General features: G+C 52.6%; 1 protein-coding gene across 5 annotated transcripts in view; it reads right to left on the bottom strand.

Moving 5' to 3' along the window:
• The window catches only part of Wdr72 (WD repeat domain 72), a 188,367-nt gene that overhangs the window by 810 nt on the left and 173,992 nt on the right, over positions 1-13,565 (bottom strand). For 4 of the 5 annotated variants that reach the window (XM_023724077.1, XM_023724078.1, XM_023724080.1 and 1 more), the window contains exon 19: positions 5,541-5,645. The exons of the other annotated variant lie outside the window; for it this stretch is intronic. In XM_023724077.1, coding sequence (XP_023579845.1) covers positions 5,541-5,645 — 105 coding nt within the window. The remainder of the gene's footprint in view (positions 1-5,540; positions 5,646-13,565) is intronic. 5 annotated transcript variants of the gene reach the window in all.

Below are 13,565 nucleotides of genomic sequence, written 5' to 3'. Positions count from 1 at the left end.
AGAGGAAGGGAGGGGAGAGGGCGGGAGGGGGCAGGGATGGGACATGACAGGACTGGACAGGGTGTGGCCAGAGGAGTGCCTGGGATTTCCATGGCTCTTTTCTATCCCCAAATCAAACATGAACAGAACAAGCAGCAGTCTCATCTCACAAACTGGGCAACCATGCTGTGATGGCCCATCATATTCAAGTTTTAGTTCTTAACTACCGAGGAAGATGAATGTTTCTAACAAGAGAAGTTTGATATGCAATGAGGAACTTTCCATAAATTTTAAGCAGTTTAATTGTTCTCAGAGAAACCCCAACTACAGTGTTAGGGTCAAGCCTTATAAATTAGCTGAAATAGGCTCTGAGTTATAGAACCAAAAGACACTTGGTCCCTCGGCTACTCGGATGACACCCTGGGGCTAGACGCATGTGAGCTCAGTCCCCAGCCTCCCCAACCGCTCCAGCCTGTGCCTTCACGGGCTATGTCCCTATCAATGGATGTCACCAGCCGCTAACTCCTGCTCCTATGATGGAAAGTCAGGGTGCTGATCCTGGTTTAAAGTAACATGGCCTATTAAGTGTGTGCACGTGTGTGTTAATTAGTCCATAATTTTAATCCCTTTAAAAATTATTACATTGATGCTTGCATTTTCCCTTTGGGCAAATTAGTCAAAACACTGATACAGTGAAATGCAGGCCAAAGGAAGCGCTCACGTGTCGCTCTGAGGTGGCTCTGGCCTCTGAAGGCTGCACAGCGCTGGCCACGTGTTCTGGACGGCCTCGCCCAACACATGCCCTGCAGCTGGCCACTCCACACATCGTCCTCGGCCCTCGCCAGGGCTCTAGCCCCGAATCTGTCCTGCTCTGCATCCCCTGGTTTCCACTGTTGATTCCTGAGCCAGAATAGCAAAAGGAAGAAAGCGCCCCGTGGCTTTTCACAAAGTCTTCCTCAGAAAGCCACGTGCCATCTGGCTTTGTTCCTTAGATCCACGCAGATGTGATACTGACTGACAATGGTATGCACAGATCTGCACAGCAAGCATGCTACGTGGAAGCCACAGGAATGTTGTCATTGGCGTGTGCATGCCGACTATGCCGACTGTCGCCCGCTTCGGGAGGCGGAGGGGCTCGCGCAGAGTGCTGCCTCCTCAGGTGTCAAGCTTGCCGGTCGCCGTGCTTTCCGCTGTGGCTGCTTGGCAGCGCTCCCTCCTAGCACACTAGGAAGCACAACTCTCAACTTTCTGCGGAAGGAGAAGACACAACTGCAGACCTCTCACCAACTCTTCATGGCTATGTGGACACTGTTCTCATCCTCATGGGCTGGAGGTGAAGGCCAGCAACCTTTTTTAAACAAATATTCCGGGGAAAATAGCTCAGCAGACTAAAGCACCTGCGTAGCCAGACGTAGCAGCTGGGTTCAGTCCCCGGCCTGCTGTGCTGTCCCTGCCCCTGGGGCATGCTAAGATGGCGACTGAGACTGGGCATGGTGGTGAGCACCTGTACTCCCAGCTCTTGGGAGGCAGAACACAGGTGGATCACCACGAGTTCGATCTACGTACAAGACCCTGTCCTAATAAAAAAAATCTGGGAAATGAGGAATGCCCATTGTTCAGTAAGAAACACTGAACTGGAGTTAACTAGTAAAGACTCTGCTGAACTATGTTTGTGAAAATATTTTTCAGGTTCAGGAGCAGCTGGCCTTAAGGAGCCCGAGAAAGCAAGCCTGATGACCCTAAAATCACAAACAGCAGAGCTGCCAGTCCATGGTGTTGTCTTTGTGCATCTATTACTGGACATCAGAGTTACTCCCAGGGGTTCCAGGAGCGCAGAGATGCCGGTGAGCGAGCAGGCATCCTCCACAGAGTCTAAGATGGAAGCTCCAGGCGGGACTCACCTGGGAGTCTGAGCTCTTTGCTAATGAACTACGGAGCACTACTTCCTGGACCAGCCGGGACATCCGGGTTCATAGGCAAAGTCAGAGGAGCGGGGCCGGGGCAGACAGTACTCTGCCAGCCTAGTGGCTTAGTGGGCTCCGGCACACACCGAGGAACAGATGGTGACCCATGGCCGACGCGGCCTGCTTGGAGATGGATGGCAGTGGGAGTGATGGGAGGCTGCACTCAACGTGCATGGCTTGCAGATAGCTCACCAGGCCAAGCCCACTACTATGTACACACACACATAAGACCACATACACACGTGAACACACGTGAACACACATGTACACCAACACAAACATGGGCTCATATGAACACATATACACATGAATACATAAACACATGCAGGGACACAAACATAGGTCCGTACAAACCTACACATGAACACAGATACATGAAAATAGTTACACATACATATACACACATAACACACATACATATGAACACACACAAATACAAACACATAAACACATTACACATATGCACACACATATACACATTAACACATACAAACATGTATACACATGGCTTATACAAACATGTCACACATGAATTTGTGCACATGACCACATACACACATATACATACATCTATGTGTATCTGAAATTCAGATTTTATTAAAACTCTATCAATATTTAAAAATATAAACTTTCATTTTTTCCCAAAATTTTGATTTTTAGTTCTCCTGTGTTTTGACGTCCTTGATGTCTGGATATGAAAATGAGCTGCTACTGGGCACTGAGTCTGGAGGGCTGCCCGAGCGACGGCCGGAGGGTTCTCAAAGAAAAGCCTTTGTTTGCCAAGCACAAGTGCGAGGCGCCGCTCCTGCACCGTGCTGGTGTGGGACAACGATCTTCCTCCTTCTGGGTGCTATGCAGACACCTGGGTGCAATGCAGACACCTGGCTGCTCATTTATAGCGACGTAATACACACATGAGCCACTCAGCACTGCATAGATAGAGCTAGGCGAGACCCACACCCATTTCAGATGCAGACCGACCACTTCAGCCTGGTGAGTGTGGGATTTTCGTGTACAGGACCATGTTAACAGGAATTTCAAATAAGGGATACTATTCCAGTTGGAAATGGTAAGAATGCTTCATCTGGACTCGAATACACTGAATCGTCGTGACCGCGGCTGCAAGCTTAGCTTCTGAAGCATCTCTACTGGTCTGAAGATGCCTCTCCCCATCTCACCCTCGACAAGCCCACTCTGGTTTCTCTCCCAAGGCAGAGCCTGTGCTCCAGATGAGCCGCGTGCACACACGCCCACCACCAGAGCAGCACGTGTCGTATGGATCCCGGATGCTCTGAGGGACCCGAAGTTCACTTCTGCACACTGACAAGCGAACAGTCATATGGTCACAGTTCAAGCAAGTTCCTCTAGGCCACCACATTCAGGCCAGAAATAGGAAGCTTGCCCCTCCTGGGCTCCATCTGAAGGACGCTCCCTCCCATGCACCGCTCTTGCTTGAAGAAATATACTCTCATCGAAATCCTTCTTCCTAAACCAGCACCTCCTCCAGAAGTGTCTTAATTTCTTATCACAGAATTTTAGCCGCACGAGGAGCAATAAATAATTCATGCCGCTGCCTCTTTGTTGTGTGTCCCTGAACTGCACGAGCTGAAGGCTGACAGCTGCATCAGGAGAGGCGCCCAGGATCTGACAGGACAAGTGGCTAACAAGTTTCTTTCAGTTCCTCGTGCACCAAGACAATGGCCCCAAGTGCAGCAAGAAGCGCTGAAACAATGAAGCGCTTCTTTCTTTTCGCCCAAGTGTTTGCCATGCCGACCTCCACCCCAGCCGGTCCTCTCCCAGGACTGCCCAGCCCCCGCGCTCACACGCGCCTGACCATTTACGCCTGGCCACGGATCAATATGAGCAATTCTTGGAGAAGCACGATGTCTCCATGACAACCGAGCCACAAATCCTCGGTGGAAGGCAGCGAGACCATGCTGAAGCCTCCAGAGGCCTGCAGGCCTGTAAGGCAAGATGTCTTGAAACGCAGGGATGGACAGAGGAAAGGGCCGGGCAACTCATCCTTTAGGCCCCGTGCTGGCTGAGGCACGGCGGTGCTCACTCCTGGCGCCAGACGCAGTAGCAGCACCTGCATTTCCTAGCTCATCTTTCTTTTGGGGAACGTCCCTTTGTCTGTGTCAGTCCCAGGGCTGCACGCCTCTGAATCTCATTGCCGTCCCGCCCGCGAGGGAGGAGGAGGGCGGTGCTGGTACTGAGCGGCTTGGTTCCTGTCAAAAGCAATGAACTCCCTGGCAGACACTTGACTCACGCACGTGACCTGACAAAAGGGGGACAGGAACTGGTTTATTAAGATACTGTAAAAACCTACGCAGAGTGAGGCGATTTGAATCCAGACTAACAGTAATTCAAACACAAATTTTATGGTAGCCTGAGCACGGCCCCCATGTACCCTTCTGTCGGTGAGACAAGGCCGTGTTTTTCCACGGCAGGCACAGGTGTGTTCTCTCGAAGGTTTCCCCTCGTTGCCAGCCAGGCCGCTTCTCTGGGCCGTGGGCGCCGGGGCAGGGGTGGGCTGAGACCTGGCTGGGGCGAGCACAGGGTAGCGCGTGTCTCTGGAGGAGTCTGGAGTGTTGGGGGTGTGCAAGGTGGCGCCACTGGGCCTGCAGGACCCCAAGATGGCTTCGGAGACCTGGCAGGACTGCAGGCTGTACCTCTCACTGAAAATTGCATCTCCACAGCTCTCCTCTGGGAAGGACAGGGACTGCTCGCAGCTGGCCCCTGTCAAGGAAGGCTACGGATTTGGACATCTCTTAACCAAGCTGACAGGCCACAGAGAGGGCGAATCAAACATAGGAATCAGGAGGAGCGCAGAAGCTGCGAGAAGCCAGGAGAGCCAGGGGCCAGATGAAGTGGGGAGCAGCAGCAGGAGGAGGGCGCCACTTCCCGCGGCACCACGGGCCCTCCTGGCGCCGGTGGCTCCGGTGCGACTCAGGAATGCCCTGCACTGTCGGCAAGACTTTCCCTTTAGCTAATTAGTCACTAGGATTAGGCACTTTTTAAGTTGAGCCAAAAGCAAGCAGAAGTCTACACTCAAGTGCATCCGGCAGGACCTTCCGGGGTCTTTCTGTCCGTTCTTTCCAGAAGTGATGGTGGCGTCCTGCACTGCTGTGAGCCTGGGAGAGCTGCCATGGTACACTGCCCAACGTCACCCTGCCGTCCTGCTCATATCCCTTCTCCTGGGAGTCCTGCTCGCGTCTAAAGGGCGGCAAAATCCCAGCGTGGTTCTTTCTGCTGGCCTCCCCGTGTGTGCTGGGCTCTCGCTGGAGCTCATTATTTCAAATATTCAGAATGTCAACTTTCTCTTGTCCCAGTCTCTGCGTGTATGCACGGTTCAGCCTAAAACGGGCGACTGTGAGCTAATCGTGTCAGCTCCTCTCAGTCATCCAGCCTTTGCACTGCGTCTGACTGAATTCCCGATGAAAGCAGAGACATGGCCGCCCCACAGCATGACCTCTGGAGGTGACCATTAATGTGACAGTGCAGCTGCCACGGGAAAACAGTATTACGTGGCCCCAGAACCCCAAAGCAGTGTCAGATTTATCACTTTATACTTGACTATTTTTAAACGGCTTTCACCTGGACTCTCAGACACTTCCAAGACGCATCTGCCAGGCACATCCGCCGAGTCCCAGAAGTTGGCTGTCTCTGAGTTGCTGTCCTGCTCGCCGGGACTGACTGCAGCTATCAGAAGGGTGGGGAGGGGAGAGAGGGGGAGAGATGAGGCGGCAGCACCAGGTCATTAAACCATTTCTTTCCAGTCTAGGGATACTTCCAGGGGCACACTATGTAAACACAAATAATAAATTGAAATAAAATGTATCCTCTAAGTATTTATTGGCAGACACGTAATTAGTTGAAAAATCCATAGATGTGACTTTATCTTAGAAGAAAAATAAGTTCAGGACATCAGCTTAAAAGCTACAAAGTAACAAAGTGATGCCTTGCAAGTAGCAATCGTATTTTTAATGCATAAATCTAAAACAATAAAGTCAATTAATGGCTACGGCAAGCCCAGGGCCCTGGGCTGCCTGGAGGGTGAGCTCCGCCGGAAGGCCTCCTCTGCCCGAGCAGCCACAGCTACGGACACTCAGGATGTGCTTCAGTTCTACTTCGTGGACTTATGAGTGACCACACACACGCACACATGTGCACAACACACATGCACACGGACACATGTGCACACATGTGCACAGGGACACATGTGCACACACATGCACACACGTGCAATGGGCACACACATGGACACACACACATGCGTGCACACACCCACATGCACACATACACATACATACGCAGAGGCACACATTGCACACGCACACACGTATGCACCTGTGCACATGGGAGCATGATGACATTCTGCCTGCTGTCTCCTCAGATCTCACCGCCACACTCAGTCCATGTCTATCAGCCAGAGTGTGCAGTACAGGGAGAAGCTGCCAGGCTGGACCATGGTCTCCAGCCTCCGCTGGGGAGGAGCGGGCTGGGCAGGGGCTGCAGTCCACACCTTACACTCTGGACAAGGACACAGTGCCCACGCGGGTTCCTAGCCACCCTGCTTTCGTGCCCGTGGAGCTTGGCAGGCGTGGCGCCAGCCCACACACATGTGTCAGTGCAGCCGGAGGTGACTCTGGTCTGTGGCTCCTCAGGACCAGGAATCTTCTCTGTCCTGCAGAAGCACGAGCGCGGCTTACACCCACTGCCTCTCCAACGCTTCTCTAACACCTTTCGTTTGAACACTTACGGGAACTGTATGAAATTCTTATTTTAAATAATAAACCTGACCTTCATTTTGCACATTAGAATTTTCTGGACAAACAGTACAGTAGACACCACAGTGCTCCCCTGTGGGGTGTGCCCGCCTGCCGCAGCATCTGTCAGAGCAAAGTCGCTGTGGAGCAGGTGCAGGAAGGACGCTGAGGCACTGCACTCAGGGTCCTGCACACCCCAGGACCTCCGGACGTGAGGGCCTCCGGACCGTGAGGACCTCTGGACCGCGAGGGCCGCTGGGCCCCAGGGACCTGCCCTCTTGTTTCCTTGGACAGGCTCTCTTGAGCTCCTGCTCTGACCCATGCAAGACGACGAGGTACACCTGCCCAAGCTGATGTGGGTCTGGAGAGGCACCGATGGGCTCAGTCATCAGTCACAGATCTGCCTTGAACTCTGCAGTGTAAATCATACTCCCAGAATACTTCTGAGTCCACAGCATTTTGGTAAACATTTTAATTGCAGCATAGCAGCCCCTCGCTATTTCGTGGTTTGACTTTCACGGACTCACTGTTTCACTGTTTTTTTCCCCTAAATACATTTTTTAATTATTTAGTACAGGGTCTACAGGATCTCACTACACAGATCAGACTCGGAGTGACTCTCCTGTTTTCAGTTTCCCAGTCTCAGTTCCCTCTCAGCACACCCCGGGAGCAGGACCAGAACTGCACGCCCAGGATGTAACCCTGGCCACTGCGTCTGCCTAAGCAGGCACTTTAGCTCGCTGAGCTATCTGGCCAGCCTAAAAAATACTGATCTAAATTATCTGTTGCAGATTTTTTTTTTTTTCTATATGTGGGATTGTGCAGTAGTGTGCAGTATATGTATGTTGTTAAAATTAAGTAGGTTTACGAGTTTAGAAAGTGGTTAAGAACATTAGAAATGTTTCTAAAAGTGTGGGAAAGGTTTATAAGAGCACGGGCAGGGTATAACTACAATGTTGCTACTTCGCTCATTTTCACTTATGGCGGGGTTGTATGGATGGTAACCTCCGCAGTTAGGGAGGGGCCGCTGCAGTTAAATGTATCAACACCACAGAAAGCTATTACACTGGGCAGGATTTCCCAGCTTGTTTTAATTATGCTGTCTATGTCTTACTTGTTAATTTTCTGAGGTATGTACTGTAGGGACTCAGCCCCATAGCTACACATTTTCTAAAAGCCAGTGAGTGGCATCTGTGTTTATGGGGGAAACGTCCTACGCTTGGTGCTCCACATCTTGGCCTTGCACAGCTTAACACCTGCCTCCTTCCTCTCCTCAGTTCATCCCCCCAACAGACACTTACCCAGCACCAAATGTCTGCAGAACATGCTCTGAATCAGAAGTCTTGAAAAGGAAAAGGGTATAGGCAGGGGCACCAAGAATAAAATGCCCACCCACGGCCATTTTCAGGGCGAGTGAGAAAGTTAGCGGGCGCTGGGTGAAATAAATACCAGGTCCCTGGACATCCTGGAGAGTCAGAGTCCCAGGGATCACGCAGCTGTCCTGCATCCCACCCACCTGTTCCCTGATAAGAGTTTGGGGGGAGGAAGGGATTATTCTTGGGCATTTGGCTTAATTATGCATCAGCGAACACATCCGCAGTGGTATAAGCTTTGCCAAGTGTACTGGCAGTCAGTGCAACAGCCAATGCAGTTCGCCATTCTCATTAGGAGCGACGGCCAGCATGTCGCTGGCAATGCAGCCTGCCCAGAGTTTAATGACTGGCTCTCCTCTGCATTGCCTGCTGGTAGGTGAGCATGTGCAATTGTTCTTCTGGGTGTTTCCTGAGATGCTCCAACATTAAACCCTGACATGATGTGTGACCAGGGCTTCTCTAATGAATCATTTCAGAAATGGTGACATCAACGAATATTGATCTGCTGCTCCTGATGAACAGAGCTCTTTGCCAGGCAGGGAAGAGTACAGAGCGGGAGTCACTTTAACGTGCCCTCACGCAACTTGCCATCTAGGTGTTGTGCAACGTGCGGAGCCCCAGGAGGACAGGGACAGAGGACAGCGCCTCCACAGTAGGACAGGTGGAGGTGAAGCTGGGGCTAGTCTTGAGCAGGAAAGGGACCCTGAAAGGAGTTGTGCGAGCACACGCTGGCGCAGGAGGACCTGAGGGTCGGGCCGCAGGCGTGTGCCCGCGGGCTGCGGGTTGGGTGCAGTTTGACGCGCTGTCCTCACTTGCCTCTTGAGCTTTTGCTGAATGGCTGATGTGGGCTAATTCTCATCTGCACGGTTCGGCTAGAGATAGGTCTTCCTTGCCCTGGATGGTCAATACTCTGATCTTTGCAGATGGTGGGCCCATTTGTCACAGCAAGCTGTCCTTTCATGATACATACTGGCCTTTGTTTATCAATACCAAAGTCCATTTGAGCTCATCACTGAAGTTCCTGTGCACTTCCAGGAGTTCTTGAGGATGCACTTCAGAGCTCGGCAGAGACATTTTTGACATCAGTACAGCAGAGGGCTGTCAGGCGCATCTTCAGCTTAAAATCAACCATGTGTCTCCTCTGTAATGGAGTCTGAAACAGCCCATGCTAGGAGCTGGGGAGCTGACACGATAAACGCTTGTTAACAGTCCTACCGCGGGCAGACATGATGCTGCTCGCTTTACCCATCAGGATCCTCTGCAACACCTGAGTCAGGGTGCTCTGTAGGCCCTGTCTGCTGAGGCACTTCTGACCAACAGTGTAATCCTCCTAGACCCTCCAAAATGCAGCGTGGAGCCAGAGACAGCAGGAAATCACAGTTGGTCAGCTGCACTTGGGAAATCCTCAAGAGCAACCCAGGCTCGCTGAGGAAGATTCTGTAGGGTTTATTGTTTTAAAATATATTGTGTCAGGCTCTTCCTCCTCCCCCTCTGTTCTCTACTCTGGCTTCAGTCATCCTGCAGAAAGCCCTCCTTGCTTTGGTCAGCATTTCTAGGGGTGATATCTGCTGCTAAAGGCAGCAAGAACAAGTCAGCAAACAACTGTAGGAAGCAGCTTCGCCCTCAGCAGAACTGCCGAAGGGAAAACCCGCACCCTCCCCACCTACAGTGGGCAACCTGCTTGCTAGGCCACTGCAGTCCGGTGGAGCCGTGGCTGAGTACCCACATGGTCTGCAGCCTCAACTGAATCTGCAGCTGCAAATGAATGACGGGTTCTAGCCAATGACATGAACGAGGTAAGCGCGAGGCCCCACTGAGCACACAAGCAGGCTTCGGGGAAGTGATGAGGGCATTACAGCATCGTGAATAACAAGAAAAGACAGTTCAAAATGCCGGTCAGCCGAGAGGAGCCAGCGTGGGAGCAGACACGGGCCACTGGCAATGCGGGGACTGCTGGGCTGAGCACACGAAGATGATGTGCAGTGGCCAGCCCCATGGAAGCGAGCCCTGGCTGCAAGTCTGCTCCCGCAGCTAGCTCGGCAGCAGTGGATCGCTTCCTGCTCGATGATGGGGTCACTCGCACCCAGTCTGAAGGAGGCACCGAGAAATAAACTAAAGTATCTTCCCAGACGCTTTCACGAAAGAAAAAATGGCATCAAATATAGGTGAGGCAAATAGTATCGCAATCTACGGGAGGCGGAAGCTATGAAAGGTGCCCGTGATGACACCGGCTTCGTAAACAAAGAGGCGCTCCCGAACGGCCCCGAACTCGGCTTCCAAGTGGCTCCTCCCAGGCAGTGTCCTATCAGGAAGACACATCTGGCTAAGAGCTGTGCACATACTGCCTCGACTTTAAAGCCTATCTGCTGAGATAATCAAGCAGGAGGACCTCTTAATTATATTTGAATAGCAATCACTACATTCTGCATCTGACGCCTGGCTGATTTTGCCTTCAATGTGGACTGGGAACTAGAAAAAGCAAGCAGGCAGGGATGCCAAAACTTAATTAGGTCTCTACAGCTGCTTTATAACTAAGCAAGAACTGCTATGGACAAGTTCAGCAAGAGGGATGAGAGCCACACTTGGGTCTTTCTCTGTCTTCCTGCAATTATAATCTGACCTGGAGCAGGAGTTTTGGGGTGCTATTTCTAGTAGAAATTGCTTTAAGGATAATATTTTTCAATTGGTAAAAAGAAATTTTGCAGGATGCTATGAAAAGCAACCATTATGTGATTAGCTTTACCTAAATGCTCAGAAATTATAATTTTATTTGTGCATATACAGAGAGGATCGAATACTCACTAATACAGCTAAAGGAAAAGCTTGCCTATAACTTCCACAGTGCTAAGTGTAGCTTGGTCACCCAGCTCGCTGCGGGAAGGCAAATGCGGGTGAGCAGAGGCATCAACCGTTGGCTGACCTCTGTCACCCGGTGCTCCATTCCCCTCACATGCAGAAACTCCTGCTTCCCAGATGCTTGAGGAATGAGCCCGCAGTGAGGCTGAGGAGCAAGCTCAGCACAGCGCCCCTGGCCCTCGCGGGGTGCACGGCCAGTGGCTGGGCATTGGACAGGGGTCCTCAGCACGGAAAAGGCCTGAGTTAATTTCCCCTGCAGCAGAAGCAAGAAATCTCAAGCCTGGGCCTAGGGTTTATGCCTCCAACTCATCCCAAGTCTCCCAAATCTATTATTAATGCCAGGAAGTAGTTTGCATTAAAAAAAAAATCCCATCTACCTCATTCTTTTAACAGAAAGTAAACTCCTTCACTGCTTAGTGCTGCAGGAAAAGCGACTAGGGACAACTTCCTCACTGAGATGCATTCATGGGCTCCCAAGGAGGCAACATGTGGCACTGAGAAAATCCCACTGAAGAGACCCGGGGGTCTGGCCTTCCTTCTCACCTTGCCCTCTGACAGTGTGGCCCTGGACTTCACCAGAGAGGAGTTGGCTTGGACGGCCTCGCTGGTGCCCTCTAGCTGAGACTCAAGTTCTGCCAGGTAAGATCCTGGACCAGCTGTGTGTAGTGAGACACACCTGTAATCCCAGCTACTCGGAAGGCTGAGACAGGAGGGTCTCAAGTTCAAGGCCCATCTGGCCAGTTCAGCAAGACCTTTGGAATTAAGGAGTAAGGGCTGGGGGTGTAGCTGAGTGTTCCTGGGCCTGGGCAGGGCAGGGGGGTCTAAGCACAACTCACTATGCAGTTGGGATAGCACTGGACAGGGTACTAAGAGTGGGGGGCTACTACGGTAGGCTGGGGACAGCAGGGGCTTCCGGGTCCCTTCCGCATGGAGTGAGGTTGTTGTTTTCCTGGAAGAGGGTGGGCTCCTCGGCTCTACTGCCCAGGTATAGTGCGCAGGGGGGAAATGAGTGGCGCAGCCTTAGGGTGTGCTCCCCCCAAATCTACAGGAGGCAGCTCCAGCCCCAGGCGTCCTTGCTTCTCCATGTGTACAGACGGGCCAGCATGTCACCTGGTCTTAGCCAAAAACCAGCTAGCAGTCAATCAGTCCAAATGCGTGGACACGTCGGCTGAAGCAGACTGAGGGGGGGCAGGATGCGAGTGCCCAGAAATGGCGCAGTTCTGCTTTCCGCCACAGCCTTGCCCCCAGCCAGGCCCGAGTGCCCAGGAGGCGCTGGGGAAGCGCTCCTCCCTGATGCTCTGGGCTCCAGATATAGGGGCGGTGAGCAGAGAAGCAGACAGCGGAGGCTTTTAATATCAAATAAAGCAGATTTCACGACTTTGATCTCTGAACATCACTGAGAAAGTGCAGTGGAGATAACTAAGTAAACATGACTCATTATTTTGCATCTTTATCATAATTGGGTAAATCCTATGCAGAAAGCACACTGGTAAAATCAGCAATCTTAATCCCAGTTCTCTGCGCCAGAGAAATTGTTACTTCGGAAAAAGAACTATCTCCGAGGGCTCCTTTGTCACTAGAAGGAAGCTGTGGAGGAAGCTGTGGACGCGAACTCTGAGGTCTTCATGCAGTCTGGGCTCTGCAAAGGTCACTTGCCGTTCGGCCTAAAATGCGTTCATTCTGCTTACTGCTTGCACAGGAAGCAGGAGTAGATGCTAGAGAAGAAAACAGGGACCCCCTTGCGTACTGTCAGCCTGAGAAGTGCCCCGCAGAGGGACGGTTTGCAGGGACTCAGAGTGAGCTTCCGGGCTGCATTTGAAAATGAAGGCGGAGGCCAGGAAAACGAGAGCGCGCGCCGGCCACGGGCTGGAGTGGGCGCGACCCATCCGCGGGCTGAGGCCGAGGGAGGGAGTGCGGCACAGCGATGTGTGCAGTCGTGTAGCCGGGAGGGGGCCGCACTGCGGGAGGAGCCGCCACCCCTGCACCGTCCCCGCCCCAGAAGGGCACCGGGCGCCCAGCAGGTCGGGCGCAGCCGGGGGCCCTGCGTGGGGGAACCCTGCGGGACAGCTGCCCCGCTCAGGGGCGACGTGCGTCCCACACAGCCACCAGCATCCACGTCTCATCGTTCTCAAAGGGCGGAGGCAGGACGTCAGAACATCCAGCCGCGCCCTCGCTCTCCGTCCGGGCAACACTGGGAAGGGCTGGAGGAAGAGGAGGCCCGAGCTGCCCTCCGTGCACCACTAGGCCACATTACTCTGCCGCTGGCGTATTCTTATTTGAGGGACACCCACGTGGCACACCAGCCCGTGCCCTGGGTGGAAGGCGAGCCCAGAGCACACGATGTACTGCCCCAGTGTGCTGAGCAGGACTGGCCAGTGTCGCTCCTTGCTGGCCAGGCTGCCTGCAGGCCCCAGAAGGATGGCTGCTCGCAGAGCCACTGTCCCACACTGGACACACGTGTCAAGTGTAACAGAGAGACGTCCTGTTAAGTCCAAAGCCTCGTCCGTCTAAAACAGTGTCTTCAGACTGCAGCATCTAAGAGGTGTTCGCACAACTCATAGACAGGGCTGGGGTTTAGTCAGGGTAGAATGGTTTGCTAGCAAATGGGAGGCTCTGGCTCCGGT

Source organism: Octodon degus, unplaced genomic scaffold (assembly GCF_000260255.1).
Source record: "Octodon degus isolate 3935 unplaced genomic scaffold, OctDeg1.0 scaffold00105, whole genome shotgun sequence".
Classification (NCBI taxonomy): domain Eukaryota; kingdom Metazoa; phylum Chordata; class Mammalia; order Rodentia; family Octodontidae; genus Octodon; species Octodon degus.
Note: the sequence above shows the minus strand (reverse complement) of the source record. Positions and strands in the feature narration are given on the sequence as shown.